The 16,578-nt window shown below is 43.3% G+C and overlaps 1 protein-coding gene across 7 annotated transcripts in view; it reads left to right on the forward strand.

The window, feature by feature from the left end:
* Positions 1 to 6,991: 6,991 nt before the first annotated feature.
* Positions 6,992 to 16,578, forward strand: part of PLCD4 (phospholipase C delta 4) — a 31,967-nt gene continuing 22,380 nt past the window's right edge. For 2 of the 7 annotated variants that reach the window (XM_059703162.1, XM_059703164.1), the window contains exons 1-4: positions 6,996 to 8,622; positions 14,360 to 14,415; positions 14,550 to 14,708; positions 15,883 to 16,111. In XM_059703162.1, coding sequence (XP_059559145.1) covers positions 14,394 to 14,415; positions 14,550 to 14,708; positions 15,883 to 16,111 — 410 coding nt within the window. In that variant the 5' untranslated portion in view covers positions 6,996 to 8,622; positions 14,360 to 14,393. Of the gene's footprint in view, positions 8,623 to 9,294; positions 9,367 to 14,359; positions 14,416 to 14,549; positions 14,709 to 15,882; positions 16,112 to 16,578 lie in introns of all 7 variants that reach the window. The other 5 variants (XM_059703163.1, XM_059703169.1, XM_059703167.1 and 2 more) reach the window with 5 other exon arrangements.

Below are 16,578 nucleotides of genomic sequence, written 5' to 3' on the forward strand. Positions count from 1 at the left end.
TGGTTCTCACCTATTCAAGTCCTCAAAGATATTTCCTGGAAGACTTTTTTAAAGGGAGATGCCTGGAATTAAGATGATAGGCTACTTGATCCCATTCTTTCTTTGTTTTAGTGTGAATTTCTGCAGCTCCATCTGTCTTCATGATTGTACTTGAAACAGTATTAGCCAAATTGAGTTCATTTTATTCAGATTTAAGATAGATGGCTGAGTCCACTATCTTAGTCCATTCAGTCCTTTCTTTTTTACACATTCCCTTTTGATCTATGGGAATTATAGTGTTGCCACTAAAATTTTTTTCACTGTTCATATTGTGTTAGAGAACCCCACTTCCTTCTGTGGAGCTTTAGGTAACTCTACTCACAATCCAGTGTAAACTGCCTTGCTTTATCCTAATCCTTCCTCCTACCAACACCTGCTCTTGCTCTCTCATCCCCATCTCCATTGAAAGATGGGATTGTTAATCCAACTCTAGAGAGAGACCAAGTATATTCTGTTCACATCTCACACAATTGAAGGTGTCTGAACAAGTTTAGTCCATAAGAGGCAAGTTCAGAGAAATCTTTGCAGAGACAGTTCTGCCAACACAAGGGCTCTTTCAAATCGACTTTCACAAAGGGAGCCAGCCTTGTTAGTTGACTTCTGTCTCTTTAGAGCCAAGAAAGTTGGAATTGACTAGCCTAGATGTAGGAAGAGTAGGATAAGCACTTAATCCCCTGCCTTCCAAACTGAAGAGGAGGACCAAACTAGCTCTCAATAATCTCAAGCCTGAAGAGAAGAGGTCTTCGAGGAGCAGAGAAGAAGAATGGACTGGATAGACATCTTGACTCCCTTCAGCCCACAGTTTGTATCTGAAGAGTCCAGCTAGGGTAACCCTAATTTTTGCCAAACATCTTCCTACTGAGCCAAAGTGTTCTCATCCCCCTCCACTGGGAAGCAGCTGAGGCTCAGGCCCTTGCTCCCTGAGAAATTGTTTCTCCATCTTTTGGTGCATTGGCCATATTACTGTGCCAATAGTGTCTTAATTCTTTTTCCATCTATTCTCAGCTGTCCTTGGACCCCATATAAGAGTTGCAGGGGAGGGATGGAAATGAGTATTATTCCTTGTAGTTGATCCTGATGTCGTGTGTATAAAAAGATCCCTCCCCTCATTCTGTGTTTTTCATCCCTTGCATTTCTTCAACAGGATTGAAATAAAACATGCTTCTGTTTTTATAAAAATAATTTTTCCTTTAAACTATTTTGTCAGTATAGAGGTATCTAGCTAGGCACTTTAGTCAGATGATCCTTGTCACCCCTGTCTACCCTGTGTCTACCTGAACAAACACACTGACCTGCCAAGAGGGCATTGATAGTTCCTTTGTGGATAAGTCATTTGGGAGAGTCTTGCTGATGTATAAAAGCTGTTTGGGAGACAGGGGTGGTGCCCTTTATCTGATAAAGTATCTCTTTACTGGGACAGAACCTCACTCCTGGCTGTAGTGGCCAGTACTTAGTACTGGTATGAGAGAGACTTCTATATGTAAAGAGGTAACACTTGAAAGATTTTATCACTGACTTTAATATTAATTTTCTTCTTGAGATTCAGGACTTAGAGCTCATCTCCAGAGTTGTTTCCATGCCTGGTCATGGCTCTCAGTGGGATAGAGCCAACCTCTGCTTCCACCCCCCGCCCCCCAAGGTTTTAGAGGGCCTTTGACTGTTTCAGTGGTGCAACAGGGCAAGGAGAGATTGGTAGCCTTCACAGCATGCCTTCCTTACTATCCATATATATGATTTCCTGCTCACTATTCCTGCTACTCAGTGTCTGGGAAAGAGGAGATATACAAAATTATTGCTATCAAAAACGTAAGAAAAACAAGTGGAATAGGAAACCATAGTATGAAATGAGATTTCTTTCCTGAGTTGTAGATTAATTTTTAAAAATATTTTAATATATTTATTTCAAAAGCAAATATAGCATAAGTTGAACAACACAAAAAACCTAGTTTAACTGACAAATAGAATGCTATCCTCCAAACCAACAGTATGCATAGTTTTTAATTAGACTGAAGTATTTTACCAAAATTGATCATAATTAGACCATCAAGCAAGTCTCAAAAAAATTATTTTTAATTAATAGAATGTTCTCAGAAATGAATACATGCGATTAAGCTAGGAAAAAGAAAACTGGAAAATCCCTAACTGTTTAAGATCGGGTAGTACAAAATAAATCAGAGAAAGACAAATACCATATGGTTTCACTTGTATGAAGAATCTAATGAACAAAATAAACTAGGAACAGACTCAGATACAGAGAACAGACACAATTGTCAGGGGTGGGGGTTTGGGGCCTGGTTGAAAAAGGTGAAGGGGATTAAGCAGTACAAATTGGTAGTTACATAATAGCCACAGAGTTGTAGATTACAGCATAGGAGATATAGTCAGTAATATGATAAATAGGTATGGGGCCAGGTAGGTACTTGAAGCAGCAGGGGACCACTCTATAAATTACATGATTTTCTAATCACTTTGCTGTACATCTGGAACTAGCACAGAATAATCTTTTATAATAAAAGCCTGATATGCAAATTGACCGAGTGGCGGAACAAACAGTCACTATGATGTGCACTGACCACCAGGGGGCAGATGCTCAACAGAAGCTGCCCACAGGCCCCAGGCCAGCCAAGGCAGGGGGCCCCCAATTGCTCCACTGGTCCCCCACAGATAGCCCTGATCGCCAGCCAGGCCTAGGTACCCTACCCATGCATGAATTTCATGCACAGGGCCCCTAGTGTTAAAAATAAACTATAATTTGAAAAATTAAAATTTATACCAGAGGGGAAGGGCGGGTGGGGAGAGGGTATACAGGGAATAAATGGTGATAGAGATTTGGGTGGTGAACACAATACAATATACAGATGATGTATTACAGAATTATACACCTGAAACCTATATAACTTCATTAACCAATGTCACCCCCATTAAATTCAATTGTTAAAAACTTAAATAATAGTCCTGACTAGTTTGGCTCAGTGGCTAGAGTATCGGCCTGTGGACTGAAGAGTCCCAGGTTTGATTCCGGTCAAGGGCATGTACCTTGGTTGTGGGCACATCCCCAGTAGGGGGTGTGCAGGAGGCAGCTGATGGATGTTTCTCTCTCATGGCTGTTTCTAACTATCCCTCTCCCTCTCTGTAAAAAAATCAATATATTTTTTTGAAAACTTAAATAATAAATTAAAAGCCAGTAATACAATTCTAAATAACCCCTGGATCAGAGAAGAAATCACAAAAGGAAATTAGGAAAAAATTGTAATTAGATGATAATGAAGATATGCCATATCAAAACTATTTTTTTAAAATATTTTATTGATTTTTTTACAGAGAAGAAGGGAGAGGGATAGAGAGCCAGAAACATTGATGAGAGAGATCGATCAGCTGCCTCCTGCACGCTCCCCACTGGGGATGTGCCCGCAACCAAGGTACATGCCCTTGACCGGAATCGAACCTGGGACCCTTCAGTCCACAGGCCGACGCTCTATCCACTGAGCCAAACCAGTTCGGCTAAAAGATACATGACTTTAAATTCACACGTTATAAAAGAAAGGCTGATGTCAGTGGTCTAGGTTTTCATGTCAAGAAACTGGAAAGGAATAGCAAATTCAAAAAACAGAAAGATACCCAAAAAAGCACATCAGTAAATTAGAAAACTAATGTTCAATAAAGTCAACAAAGCCAAATATCATTCCCTTGAAAATAATAAAATTGATAAACCCTTAGTAGACTAATCAGGAAAAAATAACATCAACAATGTTAGAAATAGAAAAAGGGACATTTTCATATTTTACAGTCACCAATCTCAATAACTGCCAGAGAATAGAAAAAAGGGAACATCCAATTCACTTTTAAAGTAGTATTAACTCAGCCACCAAAACCTATCAAGGATATTAAGAAAAGGGCCAAAATCCCATGAATATAGACATAAAATTTCTAGACAAATCAAATCTAGCATTATATAAAGATGATAGCCTGACCAGTGTGGCTCAGTGGTTGAGTGTCAGCCTATGAACCAAGAGGTCACTGTTATATTCCAGGTGAGGGCACATGCCCAAGTTGCAGGCTTGATTCCCAGTAGGGGGCATGCAGGAGGCAGCCAATCAATGATTCTCATCATTGATGTTTCTATCTTTCTTCCTCTCTGAAATCAATAAAAAAAATATATATTTTTAAGTACCCCAAAAACCCTACCGTAAACCTCTCACATTGAAATCATTATTGATAAAGTATTGAAATCATTCTCCATGAGATGAGGGACAAGATAAAGATGTTCATAACACACCTCCACTTGTTATACTGGTTATGGCCAGTGTGATAAAACTACAAAGGGGAAAAAAATGCTGACAACATGATTATATACACAAATCTAAAAGAATCTACAAGCTATTAGAATTAAGTGAATTTTGCAGCAAAGTCAATATACAAAAATATCAACTATTTCTAAATACAATAGAAAATAAAGTTTCAAAATACCATTTATAATAGCATAAGAAATAAAAGAGCTAGAAATATATCAAAAGACATGCAGAACTTTTACATTGAAAACAATGGAACGTTCTTAAATGAAACCTACATTAATAGAGAGATACATATATCTTCATGAATTGGAAAACAATAGTGTAAAAAGCCAATTTTCTCAAATTGATCTGATTAAACTCACTTCTAACTAAATTCCCAGCAGATTTATTTTTGTGAAAACTGACAAGCTGATTCTAAAATTTGTATGGAAATGCAGAGTGCCAAAGCAGCCAAGCAATCTTGAGTGAGAAAATTGGAGTCCTCCCATTCTCAGATGTGGTCCTTTAAATTTCAACTTTTTAGTAATACCTTTTTGTAGATATGAGTCTTAATAACACACACTTGTATTTGTTATATGACCTTTTCTGAAAGGTTTCTTATGGAATATACTATTTGTATTTTTTTACTCTAGCTTCTATCATTTCAGTCTCTCACTTATTGTATGCCTCCCTGTTCCTCCTTCCCTGGGTGTTCTTGTTTGTTTTTAATTTTGTTGGAATGAAGGGATGGCTATATATTCTCTGGCCTTTTGAAGTTATATATTCTTTTAATTCTACATGTACTCTCACTGATGATTTTTTTTAAGTGAAATTTAATATTTTGTGTTACTTTTTGGACCATCAAGAAGATGGGTTTTACTTCAGAAGTGTGAGTAGTTTGGCTGGATGAGCTGGGAAACTGGTATCTGATTCCCTAGCCTGACTGTTCACAAAAGAAAAAATGTTTAGGGTGTCACTCCTTCATGTCAGGAGGAGGGTCTAGGCTTGTCTGGATGGCAGTGTGAGAGTGTAGAGTTTAGGTCTTCCTCTGCCAGCTGAACCTTCACTTCAATTTAGGGCTTCTGGTCCTTTCCTGGGCATGGTTCCCAGAAAGTCTCTGTGCTGCTGCTGCTGTGATCAGGTTTCTGGATCTGTTAATAATAGCCAACAGTGGAGGAAGGGCCAGGATCATTATGGGAATAGGAATAACCAAACCAGGTGGACAGTTCCTGTGCCTGGAGCCATCTATCTGCTCCCTAATCTAAAGAGCATCCTGCAATGAGCATGTTTTCTAAGCCACTCTTTGAAGCTATTCTAACCTTTGAAGGTCTCCAAGTGCCTGCCCCCAAAATCAGAACATATGATCTGGGAGCACTGTTTATGAGGACACTGAAAGAGAATATTTGAGATCTGGACTCTCCCAGAAAATCCAGATTGAATGAGAGTACTCCTCATAAAACACCCAGAAGAATATAAGCATAACCAATGGACATAAGACACTGGGTGATAGGGGAGGCTAGGGGACTGTCTAGGGCGGGGGGATAAAATGGATACATATGTAATACCCTTTGTAATACTTTAAGCAATAAAAAAATAAATAAATAAATAAATAAATAAATAAATAAAACACCCAGAAGAGAAGAAGGTTGGGCAGAAATAAGGTGAAGCCAATAATCACTTAGGAAGAGGCAAACCATATATAATCCTGGAGGAGTGGGAATGTGAAGGGGAAGCATAGAAAAATAAGGACATGATGATGTTGAGGAAGTAGAAATGGGAGAGTGCGACAAGCATGCGAGACATGGTCTCTATTAATTAAAATCTGAGATCAGCACAGTTTAAATATTGATACCCCCATAATCTTCCTGTTCCCAATAATGGCCTCATTCTGCCTCCCCTCTCTGTACACTCCTCTTCCTTTATCAAAACCTGCTCTCACTAAAGGATGGTAAACATAACCTAGGTATAAATTGTGAAAAACCAGTAAGGCTTTAGAAATTATCAGGTGCAAAAATTTGAAACCTTATTATAAAATATAACACAGATATAGCAAACTACATAAAGAAAACATATAGCTTAATAATCCTATCTAATAATAGACAAACATGGTAATTGACCGTACCTTCACTACGCCTCCCATTGGCTAATCAGCGCAATATGCAAATTAGCCGCCAACAAAGATGGTGGCTAATTTGCATACTGCAGGCAGGGTTGGACAGCACCATCCCGCCTGCCCTGCCGCCATCTGGGCCTGCTATTTGCGGCCCGGGGCAGAAGGGTGGGACAGCGCCATCCTGCCTGCCCTGCCGCCATCCGGACCTGCTATCTGTGACCCAGGGCGGCAGGCGTCCATGTGCGACCCAACCCCGGGCAGCCGGAGGGGTGCAGCAGCAATCGACCAGCCTGCCCGGCCTCCATCCAGGCATCCCGTGTGCGACCCCCCCGGGGTATCCCGTGTGCAACCCAACCCGGGGTAGCACCCCAACCCCTGGATCAGCCCTGCCATGTGCATGACCTAGGGAAGTGGAGTAGGCACTGAGGAATCAGGCCTGCCATCTGCCACCCAGGGAGCGAGCCTAAACCAGCAGGTGGTTATCTCCCAAGGGGTCCCAGACTGTGAGAGGGCACAAGTGGGGCTGAGGGACACCCCACCACTACCCCCTCCCCTGCCAGTGCACAAATTTTTGTGCACCAGGCCTCTCTTTTATTATAAAGTGAAGACCCTTTATAGCACCCAGAACTGGAAATAGAACTTGGCCAGCTGTTTCAGAAGCCATATCTCTGCCTTTTCCATCACAACTCCCACCTCCTCCCCAAAGTAACCACTATCCTGACATTTATGGTAATCACTTAGAAGGATTTTATTTTAATGGGACTAAAGTTTAGCTATAAATAATCACTAATGGTAGAATATTAGGCGGTTGAGAGGTATGTGGAGGAGCCATCAGAGACAGCCAGATCTCAGCACACTTAAAATCACATCATTTTATACAGTTAGTTCACTCTGTGCCCATAATTAAGACAGACCTCACTGGAAAAGGATCCCACAGAAGTCCAAGCAAGTACCGGGCTGTGCCCTATGCCCTCAGCTATTTTACTGTCATCTACTGGTCCAGAAAGAGCCATACCCTGCAGTCTTTCCAAGGCAGAGCAAAAGTAGGTCCCAGCTCACAGTGCTTGGGAGAGTGCAAGGGACTAGTTGTCTTTGCTAATGATATATGAGTCCAGGACATTGCCTAAACTTCCCTGGGCCTCAGTTTCTCACTGTGAAGTATGGGGCCACAATAAAGCCCTTTACAATCACCCATTCCTCTCCTAACTTAGTCCTCTTTCCTCAATCTTGGTGTCTGTTTCAGCTGCCTATTCATTCACCCTTATATAAGAAGCTCATTACCTTCCTTTCCCAGCTGGGTCTTTCCAGTCTTGTGCTTCTCTTTTTGCCCTTGATTCTTACACACGGTGAGTCTGCTTCACACACATCTTTATAAACATGCATGTATGTCCTTGTACATTGGAGGTGCTGAGCAAATGCTCATAGAATGAATGAATGTAAAGGAAGAACAAATGAATTCCTGTATACATTCCTTAACTATTTAGCGAGTGCCTATTATATATACAAAGATACAAACCTGTCTCCCTACACTCTAAAGATCATTCCTCTCCTCCCTTTCTCCTCATCTTCCTTTTCCATCTTACTCCTTTTTTTCTTTCACTGCACCGCGAAGCTAGACTGAGTGCCCTGCAAGGCAGCATGCAGACATACAGAAGCAGGCAGGCTGGTGGAAACGGACACCATGGAAAGAAGCCAGAGGAAATAAGGGCAAAGACAGCTGTATAACATGCAGAGAAACCAACCAGAATGAAAAGCCGTGATTCATGGAGCACTGCAACTCAGACACTCCTTGGATTTCACTTTGAGAGCTGAGTCTGGATTGGGGTCAGCGAGGGCTGGCACCAAGATGAAGGGCAGTCAGGCTCCTCCTCCCTGGAGATGTGGTGCTCCAATCCCTCCCCTTAATCCTTTTCTACCCACTCTATCCCCACGACTCCCTCACTGACCAGTGTCCTGGGCCTTTAAGAGTTGGGTGGGCTGGACTGAAGATAGCTCACACTTCCCCCCACCCCACTCCTTCCTTCTGGCTGTAACTCTGCCAGTCACAGCAGCAAACTGCAGTAGAGGAGGGGAGAAAGCCAGCGAGTACAAGAGGAGCAAAGGAGAAAAGGAGAAAAGGAGCCGGCTGGGTTTCCTCATCCCACAGTGGAGAGCAAGCACTGCAGAGCTCAAAGACACAGGACTGCTATCCTGCACACGGTAAGGGCCTGGAGGCTCTGACCAGCCTCTCTTCCATGTTCTGTCCTGCCTGAGTCCCTAGGTCTGCCTTCTACATGCCTTGATTAAATTGCAGTCTCACCCTGGCCGGGTGGCTCAGTTGGTTGGAGAATTATCCCGTACACGAAAAGTGTGGGTTCGATTCCCAGTCCAGGCACCTGCCTCGGTTGTGGGTTTGATCCCCAGTCGGGGCGCATACGGGAGGCAACTGACTGATGTTTCTCACATCGATGTTTCTCTCCCCTTTCCTCTTTCTCTAAAATCAATAAACATATCCTCAGGCGAGGATAATATATATATCACCCTGGACTCCTTTGCCAGAATAAGGTTCTGGCCTTCTGGTTCTCTCTAGCTTATCCTCTTTGACTTATAGTTTTCCTGCTGGCTCGGGTCAATCACCTCTTTATATGGGACTTCTTAGCTACCCAGGGCTGCCACTTAGAGGTAGCCCCATCATAGTAAGGAGAGAGAGAATTGGAATAACTGTGCTTTAGCATAGATTCATTAATGGATTGTTGAGGATTATCAAATGAGGGTTGGCCATGGCCCAGGTGGAGTATAGGAACCCCTGGTAATAGAGAGTTATGAGACTTCCTTGGAAAGAGCCAGGGTTTGAATTCTATACCTCGTTCTTCACCTGCTCACTGGACCAAGACCGTTTGTTGGCATGCCCAAGTGCTGTTCTGGGAAGAGAACTTGCTTCTAGTCCTGACTGCCATCAATCAGGTAAGGTGACTTTGGTCCCCAACTTCCTGATCTGTGATAAGAGGGAGTTTAGGGTTTCCCAGACTTGCCTGTGTGTCAGAGGTGCTTGATAAAAATAAATCTACCTAAGCCCCATTCTTGGAATTTCTGATCTGGTAGATTGTGGGCTAAGGAATCTCTGTTATAAGACCCTCTCCAGGGAATATTGATGTAGCCAAGAACCTCTGGATTATATGTGTTATAAAAAGTCTTCAAACTCTGACATTCTGAGGGCTAGGACCTATGTCTAGGGGCATTCTGTCCTCTCTACATGAACCAGGCATAATCCTGCTCAGAAGCAAAAGAGTAGACAACATGTAACAAACTTAGAAAAAAAGAGTAGACAGAATGGTTCTCCTCCTTCCTGTTCCTCAGGGAGACCGGAGACACCCTGAATCCCACTGTAATGCCGTTGACTTTTCTGCCATGTCTCCCATAAGTTACCTACCTGGAAGTTGAAGACCCAATCTTGCTTGGAAGACCTGGCCACTTCCCACCTCATTTTTCCCCCCTCTGTTTTCTCATCTGTATTATAGAGGAAATTATTTGTACCCTTGAGGATCTCCACATGTGTGTCCACGAGGGAACAGTTAAGACCAGTCTCTCTTACTCAGTCTTCATCCTCTGCTCCCAGCCTCTTGTTCCTACTCCCAAATCTTTTCTGTCTTTTCTAACCACACTTGCACTAGCTGTGAGCATCCTTCCCAATTTACCTTCAGACACCAGTGGAAACACCGAGACCTAGAACACTTGGGTTCTAAGTTGCATTCTCTGGGCAGTTTGTTTAGTTAGTCTCCTGGGATACAGGGGAAAGTGAGGTTGAGTAGAGGAGGGATGTGCTATTGGACCACAGTTTCAAAATCCTCATGGGTTTAGAACCAGAAAAGAGAGAGGATGAAATGATGGGGAGAAGGATGACAAGAGAACAAAGAGAAGCTGACAAGTGAGCAAGTAGAGAGGCAGATAGGACAGGAGAGAAAAGAATAAGTTGGGGGGGAAAGAAAAGGTATGGGTCAGGTAGAGGATGGGGAAAAGAGAGAAAATAAGAAAGAAAAGCTGTTTTGTGGGATATGGAGGAAACAGAAATGATGGAAGGGAGAGACAAAACTTTGATATTCTTCATTGATTCTAGCCCTGCTTTAACCTGCTTCCTAGTGAAAGCCCTTTCTAAGGGCAGAGTCTTGGTGAAATCTCTGAGCTGGTCATGTGGAGATCTTGGTTGTTATCCTAGTTCTGCCACTTAATTTTAGGTGACTCTGGCAGTTGAGCTAATTTTTCTAGTGCTAACTCCTTTTCTCTATAAAATGAAGTCCAGCTCTGACATTCTGTAGCTCCTTGTGTTGAAACTGGCCATCTTATGCATGGCCACATGTCACCTAGATACAGATTTGAAATAGTGATTCAGGAATGGGAGCAGGATTTGAAGAGCATGCCAAGTTCTGGGGTTGGAAGTGTTTGACAAAAGAGGATAAAAGAACTTTCTAAAGCTGGTCTGAGAAGCTCCAAAAAAGGGGCATCCTGGTACTTGGGCTCTGTTTTCAGGCTTCCCATGTTTTAGGACATTATTCTGTGGCTCCTGGACCCAGGCGTAAGATCAGGTAATTCTGCCTTCTCCCAGGGCCAAGGTCCACCCCGTCCCAGAGTCCCTATGCCCCAGACTTGGGAGCTGAAGTTCCGAGAGAAGATGTTATAGGATGTTGGCAAGGGGGTTTCAATTTCAGCTCCAGGCTGACCCCCATCCCCACCCCAACCCAGAGTCTGAGGACCTGAGATACTTAAGAGGGACCTGTTTGTTACTTTCTACTTCAGTCTTAATATAGCTTTTGCAAGCCTCAGGTTCCAAGCTGTGTATCTCCACCCAGAAAAGTAGAGATGCGCTTCTGTCTCCCAGGAAGCACTCTGCAGCCCTTCTTCCATTCAGGGGTTTCTCACCCAGGCTCTCCTATTCATTCTCAGCCAGCAAAACCTTTTCTTTTTTTGGAACCATTGCAGGGATCTTTCTCTCTTGAGAGAAGCCTTGAGTTCTCTTTCCCACTTAGGTACAGACTGATTACCAACTTTCTCTATTCCCTCTGACACCTGCACATTGCTACTCATTTAGAAAGCCTTTTCTAGGTGCTCCAGTCAGGGAAGCTGTATTTTCAGCAACCTCTACCTTCTTTCCAAAGACTTAGTTATCCCCAGGTGACTTTATAGGCTCTTCCCACTGGAGACATAGGGTACTAATATGCTTTGTGGCCTCAGACAAGTCACATCACACTTCTAGACTTCTGCTTTTTCGTTTGTAAAATATAGAGAGTTGAGCTGCATGATGTTTTTTTAAAAATATGTTTTTATTGATTTTTTTTTAGAAAGAGAGGAAGAGAGAGGGAGAGAGAGAGAAAAACATTGATGTGAGAGAGAAACATCAGTTGCCTTCTGCATGCACCCTGACCAGAGATCAAACCCACAACCTGGGCACATGCTCAGACTGGGAATTCAATAGGCCACCCTTCTGTGCATGGAGCAATGCTCAACCAAGTGAGCCACACCGGTCAGGGCTGCATGATGTTTTCATGGAGCATTAATCAAATGATTGTTTCAGAGATTCTTTTAGTTTTTTAGATGTTCACCAATGTCAACATTTTAAACTTATTAATTAAAAAGCACAACATTTCTTTTCAAGTGTAGATACTTTTCTTATACAAAAGCATAGAGGTTTATGTTTCATGGGCTTTGCCAGTTTCAGAATGATTTGGTCAAGAATTGAGCATTTCTGCCCTAACCGGTTTGGCTCAGTGGATAGAGCGTTGGCCTGCGGACTGAAAGGTCCCAGGTTCGATTCTGGTCAAGGGCATGTACCTTGGTTGTGGGCACATCCCCAGTAGGAGGTGTGCAGGAGGCAGCTGATCGATGTTTCGCTCCCATCGATGTTTCTAACTCTCCCTCTCCCTTCCTCTCTGTAAAATCAATAAAGTATATTAAAAAAAAATTGAGCATTTCTTATAGGGGCAAAACTAGAATCAAGTGGCCATATATAAAATCTTCTAGTCCTTTTCAAGGGAAGTTTGTTGTTACTTACTAGGACAAATGAACCAGGTCCTGAACTAGCATATATCATAAAGGAGGCACTCTTTTTATAGTAGGTAGAGAAAACTTAAAAATGCAATTCTGCCCTGACTAGTTTGGCTCAGCGGATAGTCGGCCTGTGGACTCAAGGGTCCCAGGTTCGATTCCGGTCAAGGGCATGTACCTTGGTTGCAGGCACATCCCCAGTGGGGAGTGTGCAGAAGGCAGCTGATCAATGTTCCTCTCTCATCGATGTTTCTAACTCTCTATCCCTCTCCCTTCCTCTCTGTAAAAAATCAATAAAATATATTTAATTAAAAAAATGCAATTCTGAGACTTTGTAATTTATATGGTCCATTAAAACTCTCAGAATAACTGTTATGAAAAGGAGTATAAAATATGCTTTACCATGTGAAGTGAAGAAGATGGCTTATTTAGTTATGTACAACATGAAGTGTTGTGCACGAGACAAAGGAAACACTTCAGGAGCCCTGGCCAAAGAGCCCAGTTGATTAGAGTAATGCCCTGATATGCCAAGGTTCTGGGTTCAATCTCTGGTCAGGGGACATAAAAGAATCAACCAATGCTCCCTAACCGGTTTTGCTCAGTGGTTAGAGCATTGGCCTGAAGACTGAAAGGTCCCAGGTTCGATTCCCGTCAAGAGCATGTACCTTGGTTGCAGGCACATCCCCAGTAGGAGGTGTGTGGGAGGCAGCTGATCGATGTTTCTCTCTCATCGATGTTTCTAACTCTCTGTCCCTCTCCTTTCCTCTCTGTAAAAAATCAATAAAATATATTTTTTAAAAAGAGAATCAACCAATGAATGCACAAATAACTGGAACAATAAACATCTCTCCTTTCCTTTCCCTCTCTAAAAATCAATTTAAAAAAATTAAAAAAAAGAAAAAGCCCTAGCCGGTTTGGCTTAGTGGGTAGAGTATGGGCCTGCGTAACGAAGGGTCCCAGGTTCAATTCCGATCAAGGGCACATACCTCAGTTGCAGGCTCAATCCCCGGCCCCATGGCTTCGTGCAGGAGGCAACCAGTGTTTCTCTCCTTCTCTCTCTCTTCCTCCCACTCTCTCTAAAAATCAATGGAAAGATATCCTCAGGGAGGATTAACAAAAAATTTTTAAAAAATAAAATAAATTAAAAATAAAGACTTCAAAGCTGGATGGCCTACATGGGAGCATTGAGAGGGCTTCCAGAAAGGGAAGTTAGGATGATTAAGATGATTTTATCTGGAGAAGAGAAGACTAGGATGTAGAGATTCCAGATTCTGCAAGGGCTGCCAGCAAGATAGTGGTTTTTTGCTTGTTTTTTAATATATTTTATTGATTTTTTACAGAGAGGAAGGGAGAGGGATAGAGAGTTAGAAACAGTGATGAGAGAGAAACATCGATCAGCTGCCCCCTGCGTACCCCCGACTGGGGATGTGCCTGTAACCAAGGTACATACCCTTGACCAGAATCGAACCTGGGACCCTTGAGTCTGCAGGCCGATGCTCTATCCACTGAGCCAAACTGGTCAGGGCAAGATAGTGGTTTTTAATAATGAGGAGCTGAGCAGTGTGACATGAGGTTATCTTGTGGAATATGGGATATTGGGAAAGAGAGGAGTATTTGGCAGAAAGACCTGGTTTAGCCCTCTCTGGAGATGACTATGGGAAGCAGCAAAGGTTCTAGAATCAGACATACGTGGCTTCAATTCTGAATCCCTATGTGATTTGAGGCAGGTTTCTTAGCCTTTCTAAGCCTTGTAGTTACCAAATTCAAATTAGAAGTAAAAAGAGCTACAGACTATATAGATGGAATGCCTGACACATAGTGGGCAGTCAGGAAACATTGGTTTCCTTCTCTTCCTCCCTTGTTCTGTTATTCTAAAATCACCAAGTTTAACCCAGTCTTTTGCTCCTCCTTACTCCTTTAGGTGACTCTGGCGCCAGCTGGTGGAGCAGTGGGTGATGGCATCCCTGCTGCAAGGCCGTGAGTACCCCTGCAGAAGAGGGCTTGGGGAGACAGCCCAGGGAGGGGGAGGATATTGAACCCCTATTCAAGAGCTCCTCCTGGGCCCTCCACATCCCTGGTTGGCTATCCAGCCCCTGCTTCTCCTGGCCCAGGGCTGCCCATCAGTCAAGATGTGCTGCTGATGCAGAAAGGTACAATGATGCGCAAGGTGAGATCCAAAAACTGGAAGAAGCTAAGATACTTCAGACTTCAGGAAGATGGCATGACCGTCTGGCATGCCCGGCAGGTCGGAGCCAGAGCCAAGGCCAGCTGTAAGTGACATGGATAGCTAGGGGTGGGCATATGGGTGTATAGAATCCTGAGAACAGCATCTGATAGCAGGAGAGAGACCAGGGTCCTATGATGTTGCCTTATGCTGTCCCACTTGTATCTATGCCTGAGCCTATAAAATGAAAATTATAACAGTATTTGCCTCTTAAGGCTGTTATTAGGATAAAATCAATTATTGCATGTAAAGGGCTTAGAAGAGTCCTGGAACATAAAAAGGCTCAATAAATCATACATTATATATCTTGTTATTTTTATTATAATAAGAGCATGATCTCAGGCATCTGACTGGCTGGATTCAAGCCCTGACACTTTCTAGCTGAGTGGCTTTGGACAAGTTACTTAAACTAAGCTTTAGTTTCCTCATCTGTAAAATGGATGTTAAACAGTACCTGTCTAGTAGGTTATAGGGACTCAATAAATTAATGTTTAAAGCATGGGACCTGAAACCAGATGCATTTAATAAATATGAGCCATTGTGGTGAATATTTTAAAATGTCATAAATGCATCATAAGTATACATTCTATTGGCTGAACACTTTATGATCCCTCTAAAAATTTGATCACAGGACGCATCTAAGGGAGTCTGCTTTAGAGACATATCAAAGCTCACGTTCCACACCACTCCCAGCTGAGGAGAGAGGGTGGGAGCATTTCTCTGGCTCCCTCCTATCTGGAAAGAGGAAGCTCTCAAACCTGAAATGGAAGAACTGAAATTGGGCATATTATGCTTTGGTGTAACTGCTTCTACCCTGTACCTCTGCTTCCATTTGTCAGCCCCACCAGTCCTTTTGTGATCACCATGTACACTGGCCATGTAAGGGACCATCCCTTATTGAAGATGAGGACACTGAGGATTAAGGTCTTTTGTCTGTGTCATACTGCCAGCTGAAAGCTGGGGGCCAGTCCTGCCATTCCCAGCACAGGCCCCTTGCCATGCTGCCTGTGAACACAGCAGTGATTCATGTGGAATCCTGAATCCCAGGGGTCTGCATCTCCCTATACTAAAGTTTTGGGGTTTTAGCCTGTGGAGGCTGGGGTTCCTCCTCTCTATGGCTTCACAGAGAAGAAGGGAGTAATTAATGGTCCTTGATCATTAGCTCCTGCAATTTGGTGAACTCTCTTCCTCAGTCTCCTCACTTGCTTCTTCTCTGGCAGTCTCGATCTCTGACGTGGAGACAGTGCGTAATGGCCATGAATCTGAGTTGTTGCGCAGCCTGGCAGAGGAGTTCCCCCTGGAGCAGGGCTTTACCATCGTCTTCCATGGCCGCCGCTCCAACTTGGACCTGGTGGCCAACAGTGTGGAAGAGGCCCAGATCTGGATGAAGGGGCTCCAGCTATTGGTGGACTTTGTCACCAACATGGATCAACAGGAGAGGCTGGACCAGTATCGGGCAGGATGGAGTCAGAATGGGGGCCAGAGTCACTGAAGGGGCAGATGCTGCAGGGCTAGAGACAGGTGAGGGGGGCGGTATAGGGCTAGGGAATCCCAAGAGTCCAGATGGGGTGGGTAGGGGCAGTTCAGACCGATGTGAGGCTGAGAATGCTGAAGGAGGAATTGAGGTTTGAGTTGGAAAAAGCATAGCCAGGCAGAGTTGGGCATGCATCAGGCCTCCTAGGTTTGGGGGAAGGGACAGGAAGAGGTCAAGGGCCAAACAAGATGCTGATCCTGAGAGCTGAACAGAAGATCCTAGTGGCGTTAACTACCACAGGAGTGGGAAGCAATCCCTTCAAAGACTTAGTGGTGTCAACTCACTTCAAGTTTCCTAGATTGTATTCACCTTCTGTACTAGTTCTTTCATTCATTCATCCATTTGTTCACCAGCTATTAAGCAGAATGTATCAGGCACTATA

The sequence above is a fragment of the Myotis daubentonii genome, chromosome 7 (genome assembly GCF_963259705.1).
Source record: "Myotis daubentonii chromosome 7, mMyoDau2.1, whole genome shotgun sequence".
In the NCBI taxonomy this organism is placed as follows: domain Eukaryota; kingdom Metazoa; phylum Chordata; class Mammalia; order Chiroptera; family Vespertilionidae; genus Myotis; species Myotis daubentonii.